Source organism: Coregonus clupeaformis, chromosome 11, assembly GCF_020615455.1.
Source record: "Coregonus clupeaformis isolate EN_2021a chromosome 11, ASM2061545v1, whole genome shotgun sequence".
NCBI lineage: Eukaryota > Metazoa > Chordata > Actinopteri > Salmoniformes > Salmonidae > Coregonus > Coregonus clupeaformis.
In genome coordinates, this window is record NC_059202.1 from 161282 (window position 1) to 186686 (window position 25405).

General features: G+C 41.4%; 1 protein-coding gene and 1 pseudogene across 3 annotated transcripts; both read right to left on the bottom strand.

The window, feature by feature from the left end:
• Window positions 1–235: 235 nt before the first annotated feature.
• On the bottom strand, window positions 236–25405 carry LOC123491958. Of its 3 annotated transcripts, none has more exons than XM_045223388.1 (6): window positions 25318–25405; window positions 1769–2110; window positions 1332–1678; window positions 1151–1211; window positions 783–1031; window positions 236–558 (listed from the first exon to the last, which is right to left on the bottom strand). In XM_045223388.1, the coding sequence occupies exons 2-6, from the start codon at window positions 1775–1777 to the stop codon at window positions 523–525; spliced, it is 702 nt and encodes a 233-aa protein (XP_045079323.1). In that variant the 5' UTR covers window positions 1778–2110; window positions 25318–25405; the 3' UTR covers window positions 236–522. The 3 variants fall into 3 exon arrangements, with proteins under 3 accessions (XP_045079323.1, XP_045079325.1, XP_045079326.1); XM_045223390.1 differs by lacking the exon at window positions 25318–25405 and adding an exon at window positions 12084–12163; XM_045223391.1 differs by lacking the exon at window positions 25318–25405 and adding an exon at window positions 4333–4445.
• LOC123491991 lies at window positions 9818–15891 on the bottom strand (annotated as a pseudogene).

A 25405-nucleotide genomic window follows, 5' to 3' on the forward strand; every position in this document is an offset into this window, starting at 1 on the left:
ATTGCGGCCAGGAGGGGCACCAGCTTCAGAGTTGTCCGGTGCGCCCTAACCCAGGGTCCACTAGAGCAGAGGGGCGGCCCGGTAACCTCCCGCTCCGCCTGCCCTGCCGGAAGCTGAGCCCCTGTTTGTGGGGCCATTCAAAGTCCTAAGGGGATCAATGAGGCTACTTACCGATACAGCTCCCCACTAACTGCTGTATCTCAACCTCTTTTCACATTTCCCTCCTCAGGCCGGTGGTTCCTGGTCCCCTGGCTGATGCCGTCCCCCTCTGCCTCCCCTGGACATCGAGGGAAGCCCCGCCTAAGCAGTCAGTTACCTCCTGGACTCCCGACGTCATGGGGGTTGGCTCCAGTACCTAGTGGACTGTGAGGGGTACGGTCCGGAGGAGCGGTTTGGGTTCCGGTAGACGACATTAAAGATCACAACATCATCCCAGTTCCGGACCGGCCCGCTCCTCACCCTCGGGGCCATCCTTCTGGCCGGCGTTGTCCTGTGGCTGGAGAGGGGGGGATACTGTCAAGTCTACTCCCGCTCCCCCTCTCCGACGCTGGTTGGTTTCTTTATTTTGGGATATTAAAACAACAAAAAAGTCACTGTAAAAAATGACATCACTGCACCATAATAAAACAGTAGAATATGGACTGCACAGTTTTGCATATACTTTTATTTAAAGGGATAGTTCAAGACAAATCTAAGTAATTCTAATTGAGTAATTATAGTATTTTCAAAAAGCATATTTAAAATTTGTTTTATATTACATTAAAAGCTGCAATGCCTATTACCCATGATTTGATTGAATCCAACCCAATGTCTATTGAGCAGCACTGGGGCTGTTGAATTTCACAGTAGCATATTGGAAATCCTGGTCCTGTTTCTGGGGGTGGGACGGTGGAGTACAGAGGCACTTCCTGGTTTCTGTGTTGGATGCTTGCGTAGGTAACGTCATCCTGCTCGTCTGTGATTGGTCTCTGTGCTGCAGTAGGGGCCATGGGCATGCCTGAGACGTTGTCATACACTGGATTAGAGTCTCTCTGATGGGGAGAAAGGACAGACAACATGAGGGGTGAAAACTTAAATATTACCACAGTCATTGAGTCCATCTATACACAGATCACTGTAGTTCTCAGTCAGCTGATTCCAACAGACTCACCTGTCCATTCTCTACTGTGTCTCTCCTGTCTTGTGTGTCAGACGTGGATAATGGAGGCCTTCTTCGTGTTTTGTGAATGAATTAATAAATTAATAAATTAATAAATCAATCAACAATCAATATAAATATTTTCATTGATTATAAAACAGTATGTGAAAAAGGGTAAATTCTTCTCACTCACCTTAACCACATGAACCCAAGGAGACAGATTATGAGAATTAGAACAACAACTATGATTCCTACAATTGGATTCTTCAAAGACTTTGGTTCCCCAACAAATGTAACAGGAGAACGGAGATTCTCGTAGCCTTTTACAGCACACGAGTAGCTGCCTGCATCCTCACTGCTGATTTGGTCTAGGGAGAGGTAGTTATCTTGGGTGTTTGGGTTGGTGAGACGTTGTCTGTTCTTGTACCAGATGTAGGAGGGGTTGGAGTTGTCAGTTAGCGTACAGGTGGTGCTACAGGTCAGTGTCACCTTCCCTTCCTCTGTGGCAGGAGTCTCCTTCACCTGCAAGTCTGAAAAGGGCTAAATGAAGACAAAAGAGCACAATCATCATTTCCACCAATAATATAATGATTTAGACTAGATTATATAATACTGTAATGGCAGAATTACCTGTGACATTCAGAGTTATTCCAGGGAAGCTGTATCCCCATTTTACCTCAGTTGTTGTAAATCTAAACTTGTATTCAGCAGAGTCACTCTCTCTCAGGTCTGTGATTCTCAGGGTGGAGTGTTTGTCTGTAGTTGGAAGGTACTTCACACGACCTGCATACTCTGGGTCCTGGCTTAGATCAGCAGTAACTCCAGAATCCCATTTGTTGAACCAGGATACTTCTGTGACGTTATGCCAGCTGGGATGTCTATAAGTGCAAGTAACGTCCACTGTTGACCCCTTCAAGGAACAGATACTCTGATGGGTGTAAGTCACATTCAAACAGCTCTGATCATGAACACCTGAAAAAAAAAAACGTATCTATCTGATCAATTCCTGAAACGATAATGAGACTATTTTCAAGTGTTTTAGACGTATTGGACTGGTTCATTTAAAATGAATAAAGAATATAGACACATACAATGCATTCGGAAAGTATTCAGACCCTTTGACTTTTTCCACATTTTGTTACAGCCTCATTCTAAAATGGATAAAAAAAGATATAATCATAAACGGTATAACAAAATAACATACCATCAGCCATTTTCTACCTTTTATATTATACCGTATAATTTCTACTAGTGTTACTATCCAAGAGTTCACAGATTTGTCTGTTTTTCCCCACGTTCTACTATTGGTCCACAGGCCTTAATGGTTGATACTTAAGATGATTATTATAGGTGAGTCCAGACTACACTGTAGGAGCGAGAAAATCCTCATGGTCTTTTACAGTACAGGAGAAACTGTCTGCAGAGTAACGCCAGACCACTAGAGTATTACAGGAGTATTGTTGGGAAGTACGGTCATGGAGATGTTGTCCGTTCTTGTACCAGATGTAGGTGGGGTTGGGGTTGTCGGTCAGAAGACAGGTGGTGCTACAGGTCAGTGTTCTCTACATTTCCTCTGTGGAGGAAGACACCTTCACCTGCAGGTCTGAATGATTCTAATGAATTATTACAATTAGATATTATATATTACCTGTGACAGTCAGAGTTGTTCCATGAAGCTGTAACACCATTCTGAATACTGTGTTTTAAATCTGAACTTGTAGTCAGCTGAATCGCTCTCTCTCAGGTCTGTGATTCTCAGGGTGCAGTCTTTCTCTTTAGTCCCAGGGTACTCAGCACGACCTGCATACTCTGGCACTGAGCCCAGGATTTTAGGCGCCTCATTACATTTCTTTTAGATTTACCAGTTTGATTCTGAGACTACATGATTACTTGGATGTTGATATGTGCAGGGCAGTTCCACTGTTGAGCTTTTCATAGCACAGAAACTCTGATGGGCGTAAGTCACGTTGAAACAGTTCTGACACAGAACACCTAAAACAGTAGTAAGCGCATTACTTTATTCAATTAGGTTCTTCAATTATTATTGCACTCAACAAAAATAAACGCAACATACATCAATTTCTACGATTTTACTGAGTTACAGTTCATGTAAAAAAATCAGTCAATTGAAATAAATGAATTAGGCCCTAATCTATGGATTTCACATGATTGGGAATACAGATATGCATCTGTTGGTCACAGATACCTTTAAAAAAAAGATAGTATCTGGTGTGATACAGCTCTGAACACCCCCACCCACCTCAACATACACCCCTGAATGATTTGGGTGCATCCCTAGAATATCTCATTTTTCCTCAAATGTTCAATCGTTTCATTACTTACCACAAATCTAAGAGCATTGGATTGGTGGAGGCATGGGCTAGATTCCACCATATTTCTTATACCAGTCATTTCCTTTCAAACAGCGAAGAAGAGGCGAAGCAAGAGGGTTAACTGGGCCCAAAATCAGGCTTCTGGCTTATTTTCAGAATACACATTTTATAACGATTAGCTTGATTGGAGTGTATTTGTAAAAGTAGAACACGTGACATCCCGGCAACTTTGGAAGCAAAAAAAAACACTATATGGGAGTAGTGCCTGGACGTCACAAGTTACCGCAAACGAAGTCATAAACCACGCCCATTTCTACCATTAGTCTTATTAAAATTAGATTTTAACCCTAACCACACTTCTAACTTTATGCCTAACCCTAAATAAATAAAAATACGATATAGACGTTTGACTTCGTGGCTGTGGTAACTAGTTGAAACACGCATATCTGCCCTCTCATTGGCTATAATGGTCCCACCTGATCTTGCCTCTTCCTGATTTTTTTGTGTATGGGTGGTCCCGGAGATCGAACCCACTACCTTGGCGTTACAAGCGCCGTGCTCTACCAGCTGAGCTACAGAGGACTACAAATAATGTATCATATGCTCGAAATCAGTTAAGGAATGTGAACACTTTGGGAGAAAGAATAGATAATTAGGTCATAGGCACAGATTCCTAAACATTATATAGTAGTAGGCTACTTTGCTGAAGAAAAAAAAAATCCCAACAAGTTTTACAGTCAATTTTTCTTTTGTCCAGCCGTTTAAACCGAACACAGGAATGTGGAGGTTCAAAGATGATGAAAACTAGGCCTAGACATTTTATACAACACAGCAGGCCTATACTGTTAAAAACAGACTTACCCGATCCATTGTGGAAGCCATTGTTTCTTTGTATGACATGAAATGTTGTAGGCTACAATACAGTTAGACTACATTGTTGTCGTGTTCAGATAATTACCAGGGAGTTGCCGAGAGAAAAATCGATCAAGGCTCCAACTGATGCGCCCTCAGACCAGAGCAATCAAACATCTATTTAAATATCAAAACATAATTAAGTTAGGACAAATAAACGTCTCATATAGCCTAATATTACTTCAGAAAGTTCCTGGATAACATTTTTTAATCTGTAAAAGTCGAGTAATGTCAAGAAAACGTTCAACAACACCCCATTTCACTAAGAATCCTGTTGTCTGCTATCGTCTACTTTAACCTGACAGCCACTTGGAACACATGCGCAAAACATTTAGAATCTCAACAGCCTTATCTCTTTGGGAATTACTGGTTCCGGTCTTTCGCTGCTGCTATTATGGCAGCTGTTGTAGACTACCAGCGCGGATAGGACAAAGAGCTATTTATGCAAGTCTTTGCAATGGTTGCAGAAGTAATTCTCCGGTCAAAAAATAAACGTACATCCAGTGGTGGACAAAGTACCCAATTGTCATACTTGAGTATAAGTAAAGATAATATCGTATCTGAAGATTATGTCTTTGTTAAATGTTTTGGAGGAACAAAGAATGCTGTTTTATGATCTTAGTTCAAATGTAGCGTTTGGAGGGTACCCCAGGGGAGACTGGTGATTGGCCGAGAGGGAGCCACCATCTTTTTGCATGGTTTATAAATAGGGGTAAAGATGAGAAGGCAGAACGCCATGGCAAGAGCGACACCGCTCTGTACGTGAACTCTGAATAAAAGCCTCTAACACGATGCAGCATAACGGACTCTTTGTTGACAGCAATAATGGCCACCATTCATCAGATACGACAATACCATAATAGAAAATGACGCAAGTAAAAGTGAAAGCCACCCAGTAAAATGTTACTTGGGTAAAAGTCTAAAAGTATTTGGTTTTAAATATACTTAAGTATCAAAAGTAAATGTAATTGCTCAAATATACTTAATTATTAAAAGTAAATGTATGAATAATTAAAATGTCTTTATACTAAACAAATTTACGGATAGGCAGGGGCACACTCCAACACTAAGACAGCATGCACAAACAAAACATTTGTGTTTAGTGAGTCCGCCAGATTAGAGGCAGTAGGGATGACTAGGGATATTCTCTTGATAAGTGTGTGAATTGAAACATTTTCTATCCTGCTAAGCATTCAAAATGTAACGAGTACTTTTGGGTGTCAGGGAAAATGTATGGAGTAAAAAGTAATAATAATAATAATAATATGCCATTTAGCAGACGCTTTTATCCAAAGCGACTTACAGTCATGCGTGCATACATTTTTTGTGTATGGGTGGTCCCGGGAATCGAACCCATTACCTTGGCATTACAAGCGCCGTGCTCTACCAGCTGAGCTACAGAGGACCACAAAAGTACATCATTTTATTTAGGAATGTAGTGAAGTAAAAGTAAAAGTTGTCAAATATATATAAATAGTTAAGTAAAGAACAGATACACAAAAAAAACTACTTAAATCGTACTTTAAAGTATTTTTATTTAAGTACTTTACAACACTGCGTAAGTCTTTCTTCTAAACTAAACTACAGCCAAATATACTGTATTTATAACTAACCCCCTTCTGTCTATGTATATAACTTGTATACAATAAAATATAGATGTTATTTCAAAATAACAGTAAACATAAAGCTTTATAGCTCCAATATAGCTAACGTTAGCTAGCTAATGACAAGCTCATCTCTGCTGCCTGGATGCTTTCGCCTTTCTCTCATCTGGGTTTCTTGCTGCTAGCTACCACATGGACAAGCAGTAGCCTACTGCAGTAGTCAGACTACACCAATTACCAACATTTAATTTTTACAATACACAAATATTTGAGAACAGTCAGCCCTTGATTGCTAGCCAACGAACGTTGGTTAATCGTAACATTGACACTGTCTGTGTGCTGACTACAGGTTTAACTAACGTTAGTTGATTGTAACATTGACAATGTCTGTGTGCTGACTACAGGTTTAACTAACGTTAAAATGCAAATCAATTTATAACATTTTTGAAATGGTTTTTCTGGATTTTTTTGTTGTTATTCTGTCTCTCACTGTTCAAATAAACATACCATTACAATTATAGACTGATCATTTCTTTGTCAGTGGGCAAACGTACAAAATCAGCAGGGGATCAAATACTTTTTTCCCTCACTGTATACTGTTAAAAGGAAACCAGATTTACCGGATCCATCATGGAAGCTATTGTTTCTTCAGCGTTTCTTACAAAGACAAGAAAATGTGTAGGCTACAGTACGTTTACTTTGTTTTCACAGCATTCAGATAAGGATTAGGGGGTTGCCGGGGAGAGAATTCCCAGTCTCAAGGTGCAACTGATGCACCCCTAGACCAGAGCAATCAAACATCTATTTAAATATCAAAAACTCAATTACATTATGACAACATAACATCTCACATCTCGTGTAGGCTAATCCTATTTCAGAAAGTTCCTGGATAAGATTTGACCTGATCTATAAAAGTTGAGTAAAGTCAACAAAACGTTCAACAACACCCTTTCACTAAGAATCCTTTTGTCTGCTATCTTCTACTTTTACCTGACAGCAACTTGGAACAGAGTTCTATATTAGTCCAGATGTTCTCAAGGCTATTGTTGCATCTCCCTCCCTTCAGCCTTAGAAACATAAAGATAGACAACAAACTTTATAACTGGTGAAAAACTACACCTGATACTTCAATTAAGCAGGAAACAGCACTTATTATAACAGATGTGTAGCACTGTAAGTAATGTGTTTCTCTGTTGATTGTTTTAAACCTGTTTTATTCTCAGGACCATGACTATAACATTGAGTGTTGAGACACAGGGCAACAACATATCCTGGTCTCTTCTACATAATACAACTAAACACTTAAAAATGACATATATTTAAAAATGAATATGCAATCAGCAATGTAAAACAAAACAAGAAAACATGAAACAACATTCCAGATGTATGTTTTACAATGACATTTACATGCAAGCATGCATTCGTCGTACCAAATCACCAATAAAAAAGTAGAATGGTAAGGTATAAGACATTATCAAGTGTATTTCCAAAGTGAAGAGAGAGAAGTTTGGTAGGAGACCTTACTGGCCGTGAGAAAACAGAAGAGTGTGAGGTCTGTGGTTGACATGACCTATAAGTACTGATGGGCAGAGCTGGCTTCCTGCCCCCATGATGCCTCTTCCAAACAACCAACACATAATTCGCTTCACAATAAAAATGTGTGAACATCTTTTTGGAGCACACTTAACATAAAATAATGAATGTGTAAAGATATCCCTATTAAAATACGTTAAAATAAATGCAACAACCTAATTTGACCACTCTAATAGGCTATTGGCTTCCTACTTTCGTATGTCCATCACCTACACTAAAACCTGGTGAAGGGATTTACAATAAATATGTGAACATCTTTTAGGACCAAACTAATTATACAAGAGGCCTATGCTCCTTATAAAAAATAGATATTATTATAGATTTAAAAAACAGAATTAATGTGATAATTAGCCGTTGTTGAGCAGATAATGGATTGAATTGATTGATCTATTGAATACACATAGTATTGTTGAAACATTATTCTACATTATACAATTATTTAATGGATAATAGGAGTTAATTAAATAAGATACAGCTCTGAACACCCCCACCCCACCACACCACACACACACACACACACAGCACTCCTACTAAAAGACACTTGATACAAATGGATCCAGAGCTGCATATTATGCTACACAGGTTACCATGGTAATCAGACTTAGAAAACTGTTACATTTTCTATTGAAACTTTATTTAGGGATCTGGAACCGGTGCAGGAGAGGAGGGCGATAAAAGATGACATGTTTGTGCTTTCTGGTGTTTTTTCATTGACCCTGAATGAGCAAAGATCTTTCCACATAGACAGGGGAGGTTTCTCTCCAGTGTGTGTGAGCTGGTGTGTAGTCAGTTCTCCTGAATTCCTGAAACTCTTCCCACACTGATCACAGCTATAAGGCTTCTCTCCTGTGTGTATGCGTTGGTGTGCAGTCAGGGATCCTGAATGATTGAAGCTCTTCCCACACTGAACACAGCTATAAGGCTTCTCTCCTGTGTGTATGCGTTGGTGTGTAGTCAGTTCTCCTGAACGATTGAAGCTCTTCCCACACTGATCACAGCTATAAGGCTTCTCTCCTGTGTGTATGCGTTTGTGTATAGTCAGGGCTCCTGATTGATTGAAGCTCTTCCCACACTGAACACAGCTAAGGCTTCTCTCCTGTGTGTATGCGTTGGTGTTTAATCAGGGATCCTGAATGACTGAAGCTCTTCCACACTGATCACAGCTATAAGGCTTCTCTCCTGTGTGTATGCTTGGTGTGTAGTCAGGGATCCTGAATGATTGAAGCTCTTCCACACTGATCACAGCTATAAGGCTTCTCTCCGGTGTGTATGGTTGGTGTATAGTCAGGTGTACTGATTGATTGAAACTCTTCCACACTGATCACAGTTATAAGGCTTCTCTCCTGTGTGTATGTATTGGTGTGTAGTCAGGGATCCAGAATGATTGAAGCGCTTCCCACACTGTCACAGCTATAAGGCTTCTCTCCCTGTGTGTATGCGTTTGTGTATAGTCAGGGCTCTGATTGATTGAAGCTCTTCCCACACTGATCACAGTTATATGGCTTCTCTCCTGTGTGTATGCGTTGGTGTGTAGTCAGGTACAGTGAACGATTGAAGCTCTTCCCACACTGATCCAGCTATAAGGCTTCTCTCCTGTGTGTTGCGTTGGTGTGTAGTCAGGGATAGTGAACGATTGAAGCTCTTCCCACACTGAACACAGCTATAAGGCTTCTCTCCTGTGTGTATGCGTTGGTGTGCAGTCAGGGATCCTGAATGTTTGAAGCTCTTCCCACACTGATCACAGCTATAAGGCTTCTCTCCTGTGTGTATGCGTTGGTGTGTAGTCAGGTCTCCTGAACGATTGAAGCTCTTCCCACACTGATCACAGCTATAAGGCTTCTCTCCTGTATGTATGCGCTGGTGTACAGTCAGGTTTCCTGATTTCCTGAAGCCCTTCCCACACTGATCACAGCTATAAGGCTTCTCTCCTGTGTGAATGAGTTGGTGTGTAGTCAGGGATCCTGATTGAGTGAAGCTCTTCCCACACTGATCACAGCTATAAGGCTTCTCTTCTGGGTGTATGCGTTGGTGTGTAATCAGGGATCCTGAATGGTTGAAGCTCTTCCCACACTGATCACAGCTATAAGGCTTCTCTCCTGTGTGTATGCGCTGGTGTGTAATCAGGATCCTGATTGATTGAAGCTCTTCCCACACTGATCACAGCTATAAGGCTTTTCTCCTGTGTGTATGCGCTGGTGTTTAATCAGGGATCCTGAATAATTGAAGCTCTTCCCACACTGATCACAGCTATAAGGCTTCTCTCCTGTGTGTATGCGTTGTGGTGTGTAATCAGGGATCCCTGAATGATTGAAGCTCTTCCACACTGATCACAGCTATAAGGCTTCTCTCCTGTGTGTATGCGTCTGTGTGTAATCAGGGATCCTGAATTATTGAAGTGCTTCCCACACTGATCACAGCTATAAGGCTTCTCTCCTGTGTGTATGCGTCGGTGTGTAATCAGGGATCCTGAATGATTGAGAAGCTCTTCCCACACTGATCACAGATATAAGGCTTCTCTCCTGTGTGTATGTGTTGGTGTGTAATCAGGTATCCTAAATGATTGAAAGTCTTCCCACACTGATCACAGCTATAAGGCTTCTCTCCTGTGTGTATCTTGTGTGTGTTCTCAGGGCTCCTGATTGATTGAAGCTCTTCTCACACTGATCACAGCTATAAGGCTTCTCTCCTGTGTGTATGCGTTGGTGTGTTCTCAGGTCTCCTGATTGACTGAAGCTCTTCCCACACTGATCACAGCTATAAGGCTTCTCTCCTGTGTGTATGCGTTGGTGTATAGTCAGGTGTGCTGCCTGATTGAAGCTCTTCCCACACTGATCACAGCTATAAGGTTTCTCTCCAGTGTGAATCCGCTCGTGAATAATCAATTCCGTCTGTTTAGAAAAACTCTTCCCACAGCCAGAGCAGCGGTGGGGAGGTTTCTTCCCTATAAGTCTCTGCTGGTGTTTACTGAGATGTTCTGATCTGGAGTGACTCTTCTGGAGAGACGTCTTGTCAGAATCGTGTTGTTGTTGAGCCTCCCCAGATGATAAGCCCTTCCCACTGAGAGAGCAATGGTTAGGGCTGTCCCCTGAGAAACAAAGATATTGAATAGCATGGACATCTGAAATCAGGCTACCTGATGAGACTTTGATAAATGCTGAAAATTGCCAATCAAAATAAACATACTACTACAGCGACCACATTATTTCTGAGAAGCATATTTGTTTCGAATTGGACATGTAAACTATTTATAAGATGCATACTTTCACTTTTTACAAACTCACTGCACTCTGCAAAGAAGGAAGTTTGCGCTTGCTCGTGATAGCACATGCACAGATTAAATATGCCTACATTAATCTAATTAAGGCGTTTACGTGTCCTAATAATTATAAAGATTGCTCAGAAAACCAGGTGTTTTAACAGCGTTACTTCGTATTGTCACCTTAAGCCAATTAAGATAAGCAGAGTAAGTGTTTACATGACTAATGCCATACTCAGCCTACTGACATAACTGGTTTAATGTCAAATTATGAGTGTGCATGTAAACACTCATTGTAAAGCCCTAGTTAGATTTTAGATTTTAGTCATTTAGTAGACGCTCTTATCCAGAGCGACTTACAGTTAGTGCATACTTTCTTTTTCATACTGGTCCCCCGTGGGAACGAACCACAACCCTGGCGTTGCAAACGCCATGTTCTATCAACTGAGCTACACAGGACTATTCCTGGAAACTATTCCTTAAAAAAATATGTTTGCAAAAGAAACATTGATCATCTAATAATTCGTCAAATCATAGAGTAAAAGCAGGTGAGCTGGTCCTAATCTTTGTAAATGTTATGCTATTTTGTTGTGGAAAACTGTGCAAGTAAAACCCTTTCACCCATACATAGACATGCTAGAAATCTTTTAACAAGTAAATTTTTTTGTGAAGATTGCATTCAAAACAACCTTCCATTCCCTCTGTCACAAGCGGTTTTATGGCTGATTTAAAGGACTATTTCACCCATGTAATGCAAATCGGCTTTGTTGTTTTCATCAGTCCCCTGTTACATTCAACCATGTCAAGTTATTTGGCAAATAGCACTTAGAATATTAATATTTTATTCAATGTCTTGAGATTGGAAAACATGTTTATGAAGTTGAACATGTGTACTTCTTTACTGACCAAATGATAAATTAGGTGATTTTTAAAATTTATTTTAAATACCATATTACATTTTAAAAATGCGGTGGAACTACCCAGATTTTCTCATCAATATATGATTAATCAATTAATGACTAAAGTGCATAAAGATGGCAGACTTCTGATATGTCATTGAAAATTGGGAAGATGTTTTACTGTGCTAATGACCAGTACCAAAAAAAAAGTAAAGGAGAGCAATGTACAATACAGTGAATTTAGCAAACAAGGAATTTGTGGTAAGTACATGCGGGTCGCCATCTTTATGCAATCCTCCACTATTGTTACAGAAGCAGACTGAGTAATCACCACACCATGGTTCTTACTTAATGAAATCAAATCTCCATCTTCCTTCTCTTCTCCTCCTCCTCTCTCAGTTCCACTCTGCCCCGGTGTTTTCCTGCAGTCGACCAGACCCCGCAGTAAAGCTGGTACCGGGAGGCGTTGACCTGGGACTCTGGGAGGGTGGAGGGGAACGGCGCTAGCTTGTCCTGTTGGCTAAGCAATAAATATTAAACAGTTCATCCATTAAACCAAACATTTGATTAATTTAGTCTACAACTCTGATTGATTTGGGTCCCTAGAATATCTAATTTTTTCCTAAAATGTTCAATCATTCACTACTTCCACAAATCTAATAGCATTGGGTTGGTGGAGGCATGGGCTAGTCAGAGTTTCCACCATATTTCTTATTACCAGTCATTTCCTTTCAAAACAGAGAGGAAGAGGCGACTTGTGGCTTATTTGATCAAAAATACATTTCATAATGATTAGGTTGTTACGAAAGTGTACTGATAAAAGTAGGTCACGTGACATGCTGGAAACTTACCCCCCTCCCACCCCAAAAAAAAATAATAATGTCATTTGTAAACCTAATCTTAACCACACTTCTAACCTTATGCCGACCCTAACCCAAAATGAAAAAAGCATCGCCATTTTTGTTTTCATGAATATCTATGATATACATTTTTGACTTTGTGTTTGTGGTAACTAGTGAAACCGTTGTGCCTGTTGTTCACATGCGTATCTGCCCTCTCATTGGCTAGAATGGTCCCACCTGATCGACTTTGCCTCCTCCCGACTGCCTTTCATTTTTTAAGACATATCTTTCATTGCCGTTACAGTATTAGAAGGCAATTAATTATTGAACATGGGTTGTCTCACCCCACAAAAGGGGTTCTACAGAAAAGTTGGGAGCATGAACATGGACAGAATAAAACCTTTGGATGGGTGGGTGATAACCAGGAGAGGCAGATGGGATTGTATGGCAGGTGGGACTTTAGCCCCACGGTACCTATCCTCTGTGAGTCCACCATGGCTATTCCCACCTCCAGTAGTTGATTTACAAGTGTTGGAGAGAGTACGGAAAGACAGGGGAGGGGGTTGATTCATCTGTTATTATTTAATAGGCGACTGAAACTGTAAATCTGTATTTTTGCCCATATATACAGACGGACCAAAAGACCCATGGACAGGTAAGACTGGATCAGCCTTCGTTGAACAGGAAAGTGAGGAGTGGCTGTCAGGAGACGTGTAACAGACCACCTGGCTGTGTACATGGCAGAGCTGATGGCCGTACTGTTGGCCTTGCTGTGGGTTGAGGAAGTCAAGCCAAACAGAGTAGTTATATGTTCTGACTCATGTGCTGTGTTGATGAGTCTGCAATCAGTTAGCTCACATAGCAGACAATGACTGCTAAATGAGGGAATTCAAATTCATGCCCGGCTGAGACAGATGGGTTTCCATATAAGCTTTGCTTGGGTCCCGGCCCATGTGGGGGTGGAAGGGAATGAGGAAGTAGATATGCTAGCTAAACAGGCCCTTAGGAGACAGGAGGTAGAGGTGCCAATGAGCAAGGCAAAGGCTAAGGGAATGATATGGGCAGTGGTGGTGCAGAGATGGCAGGAACAGTGGAATAGTGACACTAAGTGCATGCATCTATTGATTGTTTACATTTTAGTCATTTAGCAGAAACTCTTATCTAGAGTGACTTACAGGAGAAATTAGGGATAAGTTGCTCAAAGGCACAATGACAGATTGTTCACCTAGTCGGCTCGGGTTACTGGCCCAACGCTCTAAACCACTAGGCTACCTGCCGCCCCTATTCCAGGTACAGAGTAAAGTAGGGGAGGATGGTAGGAATGGACAGAAGAGAGGAGGCCATCCTTACAAGGCTAAGGGTGGGACACAGCCAGCTGAATAAGTCATTAAATGTGATAGGAAAGCATCCAACAGGAAGGTGTGATTACTGCCAGGAAACAGAGACAGTGGAGCATGTACTGATACAGTGTGGGCAGTATAATAGGGAAAGAGAGAGACTGATACAGTATGAGGGAGAAGGGGGTACAGGGATTGAGTATGATTAGTGGTTAAGAGCGTTGTGCCAGTAACCTAAAGGTCACTGGTTCTAATCCCCGAGTCGACTAGGTGAAAAATCTGTCGATGTGCCCTTGAGCAAGGCACTTAACCCTGATTGCTCCTGTAAGTCGCTCTGGATAAGAGCGTCTGCTAAAATGACTGAAATGTAAATGTAAATAAGCATACTGAGTAGAACATTAGATACAGTAGCAAATATTTTATATTTTTAAAGAGAAACGAGGCTGGCAGGTGGGATTTAGTTCCTCGATCCTTGTCTCTGGCCCACACTCCAGTACAATAGGTGGTATAATGCACCATAACGTTGCATAACAACTGACGATAAACCCCACAGAAGAGGTATTTTCATCGTGAGTTGCCACTTGAGTATATGGTCATACAGTGGCTTGAGAAAGTATTCACCCCCCTTGGCATTTTTCCTATTTTGTTGCCTTACATCCTGGAATTAAAATGGATTGTCTGGGGGTTTGCATGATGTGATTTACACACTTTGAAGATGCAAAATATTTTTTCTTGTGAAACAAACAACAAATAAGACAAAAAAACATATTTTACATTTACATTTTAGTCATTTAGCAAACGCTCTTATCCAGAGCGACTTACAGGAGCAATTAGGGTTAAGTGCCTTGCTTAAGGGCACATCGACAGATTTTTCACCTAGTCGGCTCGGGGATTAGAACCAGTGACCTTTCGGTTACTGGCACAACGCTCTTACCCACTAAGCTACCTGCCGCCCCATAAAACGTGAGCGTGCATAACTATTCAACCCCCCAAAGTCAATACTTTGTAGAGCCACCTATTGCAGCAATTACAGCTGTAAGTCCCTTGGGGTATGTCTCTATAAGCTTGGCATATCTAGCCATGGGATTTTTCCCATTCTTCAAGGCAAAACTGCTCCAGCTCCTAAAAAAAGTTGGATGGGTTCCACTGGTGTACAGCAATCTTTCAGTCATACCACAGATTCTCAATTGGATTGAGGTCTGGGCTTTGACTAGGCCATTCCAAGACATTTAAATGTCTTCCCATTAAAACACTCAAGTGTTGCTTTAGCAGTATGCTTAGGGTCATTGTCCTGCTGGAAGGGTGGAAAACCGGTCCCAGTCTCAAATCTCTGGAAGAATGAAACAGGTTTCCCTCAAGAATGTCCCTGTATTTAGCACCATCCAGCATTCCTTCAAATTCTGACCAGTTTCCCAGTCCCTGCCGATTAAAAACATTCCCACAGCATGATGCTGCCACCACCATGCTTCACTGTGGGGATGGTGGTCTCGGGGTGATGAGAGGTGTTGGGTTTTGCGCCAGACATAGCGTTTTCCTTGATGGCCAAAAAAGCTGGGGAGTCTCCCACATGCCTTTGGCTAACACCAAACGTGCTTGCTTATTTTTTTCTGAAAGCAATGGCTTTTTTTCTGGCCACTCTTCCGTAAAATCCAGCTCTGTGAGTGTACGGCTTAAAGTTGTCCTATGGACAGATACTCCAATCTCAGCTGTGGAGCTTTGCAGCTCCTTCAAGGTTATGTTTGGTCTCTTTGTTGCCTCTCTGATGAATGCCCTCCTTACCTGGTCGTGAGTTTTGGTGGGACGGCCCTCTCTGCAGGATTGTTGTGTTGCATATTCTTTCAATTTTTTAATAATGGATTTAATGGTGCTCTGTGGGATGTTCAAATTTTTCAGATACTTTTTTTATAACCCAACCCTGATCTGTACTTCTCCAAAACTTTGTCCCTTACCTGTTTGGAGAGCTCCCTTGTTCTTCATATGCCCGCTTGATTAGTGGTGTTTCAGACACTGGGGCCTTTCAGAACAGGTGTATATACAGTGAGGGAAAAAAGTATTTGATCCCTGCTGATTTTGTACGTTTGCCCACTGACAAAGAAATGATCAGTCTATAATTTTAATGGTAGGTTTATTTGAACAGTGAGAGACAGAATAACAACAAAACAATCCAGAAAACGCATGTCAAAATGTTATAAATTGATTTGCATTTTAATGAGGGAAATAAGTATTTGACCCCTCTCAATCAGAAAGATTTCTGGCTCCCAGGTGTCTTTTATACAGGTTAACGAGCTGTGATTAGGAACGCACACTCTTAAAGGGAGTGCTCCTAATCTCAGCTTGTTACTTGTATAAAAGACACCTGTCCACAGAAGCAATCAATCAATCAATCAGATTCCAAACTCTCCACCATGGCCAAGACCAAAGAGCTCTCCAAGGATGTCAGGGACAAGATTGTAGACCTACACAAGGCTGGAATGAGCTACAAGACCATCGCCAAGCAGCTTGGTGAGAAGGTGACAACAGTTGGTGTGATTATTCGCAAATGGAAGAAACAGCAAAATAACTGTCAATCTCCCTCGGCCTGGGGCTCCATGCCAAGATCTCTCCTCATGGAGTTGCAATGATCATGTGAACGGTGAGGAATCAGCCCAGAACTACACGGGATGATCTTGTCAATGATCTCAAAGCAGCTGGGACCATAGTCACCAAGAAAACAATTGGTAACACACTACGCCGTGAAGGACTGAAATCCTGCAGTGCCCGCAAGGTCCCCTGCTCAAGAAAGCCCATATACATGCCCGTCTGACGTTTGCCAATGAACATCTGAATGATTCAGGAGGAGAACTGGTGAAAGTGTTGTGGTCAGATGAGACCAAAATTGAGCTGTTTGGCATCAACTCAACTCGCCGTGTTTGGGGGGGAGGAGGAATGCTTTGCCTATGACCCCAAGAACACCATCCCCACCGTCAAACATGGAGGTGGAAACATTATGCTTTGGGGGTGTTTTTCTGCTAAGGGGACAGGACAACTTCACTGCATCAAATGGAAAATGGAGGGGCCATGTACCGTCAAATCTTGGGTGAGAACCTCCTTCCCTCAGCCAGGGCATTGAAAATGGGTCGTGGATGGGTTTTCCAGCATGACAATGACCCAAAACACACGGCCAAGGTAACAAAGGAGTGGCTCAAGAAGAGGCACATTAAGGTCCTGGAGTGGCCTGCAGTCTCCAGACCTTAATCCCATAGGGAAAATCTGTGGAGGGAGCTGAAGGTTCGAGTTGCCCAAACGTCAGCCTCGGAAACCTTAATGACTTGGAGAAGATCTGCAAAAGAGGAGTGGGACGAAAATCCCTCCTGAGATGTGCTGCAAACCTGGTGGCCAACTACAAGAAACATCTGACCTCTGTGATTGCCAACAAGGGTTTTGCCACCAAGTACTAAGTCATGTTTTGCAGAGGGGTCAAATACTTATTTCCCTCATTAAAATGCAAATCAATTTATAACATTTTTGACATGCCTTTTTCTGGATTTTTATTGTTGTTATTCTGTCTCTCACTGTTCAAATAAACCACCATTAAAATTATAGACTGATCATGTCTGTCAGTGGGAGCAAACGTACAAAATCAGCAGGGATCAAATACTTTTTTCCCTCACATATATATATATATACAGGTGGGGAGAACAAGTATTTGATACACTGCCGATTTTGAAGGTTTTCCTACTTACAAAGCATGTAGAGGTCTGTAATTTTTATCATAGGTACACTTCAAAAATCCAGAAAATCACATTGTATGATTTTTAAGTAATTAATTTGCATTTTATTGCATGACATGAGTATTTGATACATCAGAAAACCAGAACTTAATATTTGGTAAAGAAACCTTTGTTTGCAATTACAGAGATCATAAGTTTCCTGTAGGTCTTGACCAGGTTTGCACACACTGCAGCAGGGATTTTAGCCCACTCCTCCTAGACCTTCTCCAGATCCTTCAGGTTTCGGGGGCTGTCACTGGGCAATACGGACTTTCAGCTCCCTCCAAAGCATTTTCTATTGGGTTCAGGTCTGGAGACTGGCTAGCCCACTCCAGGACCTTGAGATGCTTTACGGAGCCACTCCCTTAGTTGCCCTGGCTGTGTGCATCTTCAAGCTCTTACTGAGGAAAGGAGGTTGTGGCCCCATCCATCCTCCCCTCAATACGGTGCAGTCGTCCTGTCCCCCTTCTGGCAGGAAAGCATCCCCAAAGAATGATGTTTCCACCTCCATGCTTCACGGTTGGGATAGTGTTCTTGGGGTTGTACTCATCCTTCTTCTTCCTCCAAACTCGGCGAGTGGAGTTTAGACCAAAAAGCTCTATTTTTGTCTCATCAGACCACATGACCTTCTCCCATTCCTCCTCTGGATCATCCAGATGGTCATTGGCAAACTTCAGACAGGCCTGGACATGCGCTGGCTTGAGCAGGGGGACCTTGCGTGCGCTGGGCATGATTTTAATCCATACGGCGTAGTGTGTTACTAGATGGTTTTCTTTGAGACTGTGGTCCCAGCTCTCTTCAGGTCATTGACCAGGTCCTGCCGTGTAGTTCTGGGCTGATCCCTCACCTTCCTCATGATCATTGATGCCCCACGAGGTGAGATCTTGCATGGAGCCCCCAGACCGAGGGTGATTGACTGTCATCTTGAACTTCTTCCATTTTCTAATAATTGCGCCCAACAGTTTTGTTGCCTTCTCACCAAAGCTGCTTGCCCATTGTCCTGTAGCCCATCCCAGCCTTGTGTAGGTCTACAATTTTATCCCTGATGTCCTTACACAGCTCTCTGGTCTTGGCCATTGTGGAGAGGTTGGAGTCTGTTTGATTGAGTGTGTGGACAGGTGTCTTTATACAGGTAACGAGTTCAAACAGGTGCAGTTAATACAGGTAATGAGTGGAAGGAACAGGAGGGCTTATTAAAGAAAAACTAACAGGTCTGTGAGAGCCGGAATTCTTACTGTTGGTAGGTGATAAAATACTTATGTCATGCAATAAAATGCAAATTAATTACTTAAAAATCATTACAATGTGATTTTCTGGATTTTTGTTTTAGATTCAAGGCATCTCACAGTTGAAGTGTAACCTATGATAAAAAATTACAGACCTCTACATGCTTTCTAGAGTAGGAAAACCTGCAAAATCGGCAGTGTATCAACTACTTGTTCTCCCACTGTGTGTGTGTATATATATATATATATATATATATATATATATATATATATATACACACACACACACAACTCTCTGAAGTTAATATAATGCCATTGTTAAGTGAAAACGAACCACTCTGGAAAAAGGGCGGGACAGCTGCTCGGATGTGAAACATATGAAAAATATATTAAATTCACTTTCTAATGAGTAGGAAGAACCATTTCAAAGTAGAGAAGTGTAGGCAGGAGAACTAATAAATATTATGTCATTGTTGATGGAATCTGTCTGATATACAAAAAAGCTTGGGGGAAAGAATACACGAGAATGTACAACTCATTGACAAAGACACGATGGTCTTTAACTGTAGAATCAGCTGAAGTCAGACAACGAGATCAGAAAGTCCTTTGTGATACTCATGATAGGACATTGCAGAGAGATAAAGAGAGTTTGAGGCTCTTGGTGAACAGATAAAAACATTAAAAGAGGAAATTCAACAATTGCAGGAGGCATGTGTGCTAAAGGAAGACTTGGCCCCACATGTGGGCTCTCTGTTACCCTCATGCTGAGTTGTGCAAGGCAGATCGGGTTTTCAAGCATCTGGTCAGCACTGCCTAAGCTTTGAGTCAACTGATTCTGACAGCGGTGACAAACGATGTCTTAGGCCAATCAGAACACAGGCTGTTAAATGGAGTAAAGACAAACCCCCGTGACAGTAATCGCACATAAATCAGCAGCTCCCAAAACTTGGAGTGAATGGTCAAAGACTTTAAGCATCCACGAGACGTGGGTATGAAGACGTGGAACCATTTAAAGTGATTTAAAAAACTCTACATCCATATGATGGGTTACAGTTGTTAGGCTGTTTTGAACACCCGTGAACATGGTGTACTTGAAGAAAACGTGTATAGCGCTGTGGGCGATGAAATGTATTTATGTCACTGATGGGTGCCAGAAAGTCTGGGTGCCAGGAATTCTGGGGGGCTACGCTGTTAATTTAGGAATGAAGTACGTGATGGAATGTCCTGACACGGGGTGCAAACTGATACCATCGAGGTTGGGAGCGACACCCAATGATGGTTGGCAAACGTTGGTTAGAACTTGTTTACACTCAAGTATAAACTCGAGAGATCTCTGGGTCTATCATTTGGACTAACAAGAGGCAACTTAGTTGTATCTTGTTGTGTGTTGAATCTGGTACCATATTATTCAATACCTTGTATCAAATCAAAAAGTGTTTAGTTATATTAGTGCATCCTGAATTCCTAATACCACGGAAACTCATCATATCAACCTTAAAATGAGGGACAGACGTAAATGAATTACTAATAACATTCGATAATAATGCTCAGAAATGACTTTCAAAGCAACAAAATAACTAGTGCTTTACAATGAGTATGTTTACATGCACACTCATAATTTGACATTAAACTAGTTATGGCAGTAGGGCCGAGTATGGCATTAGTCATGTAACAAACACCTTACTCTGCTTATCTTAATTGGCTTAAGGTGGCAATCCAAGAAATGCGCGCTGTTAAAAAACACCTGGTTTTCTGAGCAATCTTTAGAATTATTAAGACATGTAAAAACACTTTAATTAGAGATATAGCGGTGTATTTATTATGTGCATGTGTGCTAGCACAAGCAGCAAGCTAACTTATTTTGATCGGTGCAGTGAGTTCAGAAAAACTGAAAGTATGCAGCTAGAAATAGTTCTCACATAAAAACTTTATATGTCCGAATTCTGAATGAAGTATGCTTCTCAAAAATAACATGGTCCCTGCGGTAATGCGTTTATTTTGATTGTCAATTTTCTGCATTCATTAAAGTCCCATCAGTGGGAGGGGCTTATCATCTGGGGAGCCTCAACAACAACATGATGCTGACAAGACAGAGAAGAGTCTCTCCAGATTAGAACACCTCAAGAAACACCAGAGCAGAGATGTATAGAGAAGAAATCTCACCACTGCTGCTTTGACAGTGGGAAGATATTTGCTAAACAGAAGGAATTGATCATTCACCAGGGATTTGACACCGGAGGGAAACGTACTGCTGCTTCTCAGTGTGGGAACCTTTAAATCTCAGAGAATTCATACAGGGGAGAAGCCTTACCCCCCTGCTTTGATTGTGGGAAGAGCTTCAATCAAATCAGGAGCCCTTACTGCACACCAACACACAGGAGAGAAGCCTTATAGCTCCGGGATCAGTGTGGGAAGAGCTTCAGGAGGTCAGGACACCTGACTACACACCAACATACACAGGAGAGAAGGCTTTTAGCTGCGAGTCAGTGTGTGGGGAAGAGCTTTAGGAAGTCAGGACACCTGACTAACACCAACTTATACACAGGCGCAATCCCTTATAGCTGTGATCAGTGGTGGTCCCTGACTTCCTGAAGAGTTTAAATCAATCAGCAGCCCTGAGCAGAAACACTAATGCATACACACAGGAGAGAAGCCTTATAAATGTCTATGTGGAAAGAGCTTTGCTCGTTCAGGGTCACTGATAAAAAAACACCAGAAAGTGCAAACCTGTATTCTTTCATCTCCCCCTCTCCAGCACCGGTTCCAGATCCCTAAATAAAGTTTCAATAGAAAACATTTTGTAAAGATTAATCTATCTCCCATTCTCTAACAGTTTACTAAGTCCCTGATTACCATGGTAACCTGTGTAGCATAATATGCAGCTCTGGATCCATATGTATCAAGCGTCTTGGAGTAGGGAGTGCTGTGTGTGTGGTGGTAGGTGGGGATGTTCAGAGCTGTATCTTATTTAATTAACTCCTATTATCCATTAAATAATCGTATAATGTTTCAATAATACTAGGTGTGTATTCAACAGATCAATAAATCTAATCCATTATCTGCTCAACAACATCTGCTTATCATATTATGTTTTTTTAATCTATAATAATAATCTATTTTTTATAAGGAGCATAGGCCTCTTGTATAATTAGTTTGGTCCTAAAAGATGTTCACATATTTATTGTAAAACCCTTCACCAGGTTTTAGTGTAGCTGATGGGACATACGGAGTACAGAGGCCATAGGCCTATTAGTGTGGTCAAATTATGTTGTTGTATTTGTTTTAAAAATATTTTAATAAGGGATATCTTTCAACTTTCGTCATTGTATATTAACTTTTGCTCCAACAAGATGTTCACACATTTTCATTGTATGCTAAGCGAATTATGTGTTAGTTGTTAGAAGAGGCATCATGGGGCAAGGAAGCCAGCCTGCCCATCAGTACTATAGGTAATGTCAACTACAGACTCTCACACTCTTCTGTTTCTCACGACTACTAAGGTCTCCCTACCAAACTCTCTCTCTTCACTCTCGGAAATACACTTGATAATATCTTTATACCTTACCAATTTCTACTTTTTAGTGGGGATTTGTTACAGAGGAACGAATGCTTGCATGTAAAATGTCATTGTAAAACATACATCTGGGAATGTGGTTGCATGTTTTTCTTGTTTTATTTTACATTGCTGATTACATATTCATTAGTTGTATTATGTAGAAGAGACCAGGATTTGATATGAATTAATGTATCCAGTGTGAATCATATTGTAAAACGTTGTTTTGCATTATTTAGCTATTGTTAGTGAGTGGAGATCCACACCTACTGCTACTTTGTAGTTGATTGATGGATTACCTGACAATCAGATAAGAGCAAAAACTCAATACTATATTTGTTTTGTTCTAAGTTGTAATAAGAACATTTACTATATATTTTTAATGTTAATAACATGATACTGAGTTGCAGAAGTCCAGACAGGAGATGAGAAATGCCTGGATTAGGATCTGCTCCGCTTCCTGTGTGAAGTTTGATCGATACTTGTTATAGAGTTTCTCTGGTATAAATTTCAGGATGTAAGAGAATAGTTGAACACTTTAGATGGGAGTTGATTCATGTTTATTTGATTGTTACAGTACTGGATTCAATGACAAAGCTTTAGGGCGTAGCCTCTTGTCATCTGAATGACTTCCATAGAAAATCCCTCAGTTTATGATGCTCTCAATCTACTTCTGTCAACAGTTGCCAACCATTATTGAGTGTCCGACATACAACAGGATCCCCCTACATGGTATTATGCTTTTGGCACCCTGCAGGCCATTCCATCACGTCCTCTAATATTAGCGAAGAGTGGCCCAATCTATCTTGGCACACTGACCTTCTGGCCCCCATCCGTGATCGGTAGCACAACACACGGTGTGTCATTGTCCTGTCACTCACATACAGCTCATGATTTTGCAGACATTAAGAAATCCTCTATCAAAAGTCGTTATATCAGTACTCTACGGATGTCGTAGAGCAAAAACATGCAGGAGCGAGTCACTGTTGAATTATTTGTTGTTGTTGTACTTTTTACTCCACAATGACCACACTGCTAACCTTATGCCTGACCCTAACCTTAACATAAAAAAAATCACATTTATGTTTTGACTTTGTGATAATGACTGCCTTCCATTTTTTAGACATTTATTTTAATTGCCATTACATATTAGAAGGCAATTGCTGGCAATGAATTATTGGGTTAACTTACAGGAACATGGGGTGTGTCCCCCAGCAATGTAAGGTTCTAAGAGTTGGGGAGCATGAACATGGACAGAATAAAACCTTTGGATGGGGTGGGTAAAAAGCAGGGCAGATGGGATTGTATGGTAGGGACTTTACCCACGGTACCTATCCTGTGAGTCCACCACGAGCTATTCCCACCTCCAGTAGTTGATTTACAAGTGTTGGAGAGAGTACGGAAAGACAGGGGAGGTTGATCATGTGAGTTCTTTAAAAGCGACTGGAAACGGTAAATCTGTTTTTTGACATATATACAGATGGATCAAAAGACCCATGGACAGGTCGGACTGGATCAGCCTTGTTAAACAGGAAAGTGGGTTGGCTGTCAGGAGACGTATTACATTCCACCTGGCTGTGAACAAGGAAGAGCTGATGGCCGTACTGTTGGCCTTTGCTGTGGGTGGAGAAGTCAAGTCGCAGAGTAGTTATAGGTGTTCTCACTACAATGTGCTGTGTTGATAACCTGCAATATTTAGCCCTAACATAGCGGACAAGGCCTGCTATATGAGGAATTCAAATTCATGCCCGGATGAGACAGCTGCGGTGTCATTAAAGCTTTGCTTGGGTCCTGGCCCATGTGGGGGTGGAAGGGGAATGAGGAAGTAGATATGCTAGCTAAAGGAACAGGCCCTTAGGAGACAGGAGGTAGGAAGGTGCCAATGAGCAAGGCAGAGACTAAGAGGAATGATATGGGCAGTGGTGGTGCAGAGATGTGCAGGAACAGTGAAACAGTGACACTTAAGGGCAGGCATCTATTCATTGTTTACATTTAGTCATTTAGCAGGCAATGTCATCTAGAGCGACTTACAGGAGAAATTACGGTTGGTTGCCAATGGCACTGACAGATTTTTCACCTAGTCGCTGATTACTGGCCAACGCTCTAAATCGAGCTCTGACCATTCCAGGTACAGAGTAAAGTAGGGGAGGATGGTAGAAATGGACAGAAGAGAGGAGTCCATCCTTACAAGGCTAAGGGTGGGACACAGCCAGCTGAATAAGTCATTAAATGTGTAGGAAGCATCCAAGCAGGAAGGTGTGGATACTGGAAACAGAGACAGTGGGGAGCATGTACTGATACAGTGTGGGTATAGATAGGGAAAGAGAGAGACTAAACTGTTGAGGGATATTGGGTACAGGAATTGAGTTTGATAACATACTAAGTAGAACATCGTTTGATACAGTCTCAAATATGTATATTTTTAAAGAGAAACAAGGCTGTCATATAGATTTAGTTCCTCGATCGCTGTCGCTGGCCCCACACTCCATTACAGTAGGTGTCAAAATGTACCGTAACTTTGGATGACAACCGCTGATAAACCCCACAGAAGAAGACGTATTTTCATTGTGAGTGCTGCCACTTCCGAGTATCTGGTCATATAATGGATAATCAGATTTTCAAATCAGTGGAGGTGAACAAGTGCACACTTTGGGAGGAAGGAGAGATCATTAAGTACTAGACACAGATTCCTACACATGATAAAGTAGTAGGGTTACCTTGCTAGAAGGAAAACAAATCCCAACAAGTTTGTCTTTTTTTCTTCCAGCCATTAAAACACGGGAACAGAGGAATGTGGAGGATCAAATATTATAAAAACTAGGCCATAGACATTTTATACAGCATGCCTATACTGTTAAAAGGAAAGCAGACTTACCGGATCCATTGGGGAAGCCAAATTTCCTTCAGCGTTTCTTCATCAGACATTCCGGTTCATACTGGCCATGCAGTAGCAAAATACACAG

Bases quoted from the DNA above. Each gene is read 5' to 3' on its own strand.
- LOC123491958 (XM_045223388.1), bottom strand. The intron at 1,212-1,331 runs GTGAGTGAGAAG...CAAAACACGAAG, and splicing joins CTTGGGTTCATGTGGTTAAG to AAGGCCTCCATTATCCACGT. The intron at 1,032-1,150 runs GTGAGTCTGTTG...TCTCCCCATCAG, and splicing joins ACACAGTAGAGAATGGACAG to AGAGACTCTAATCCAGTGTA.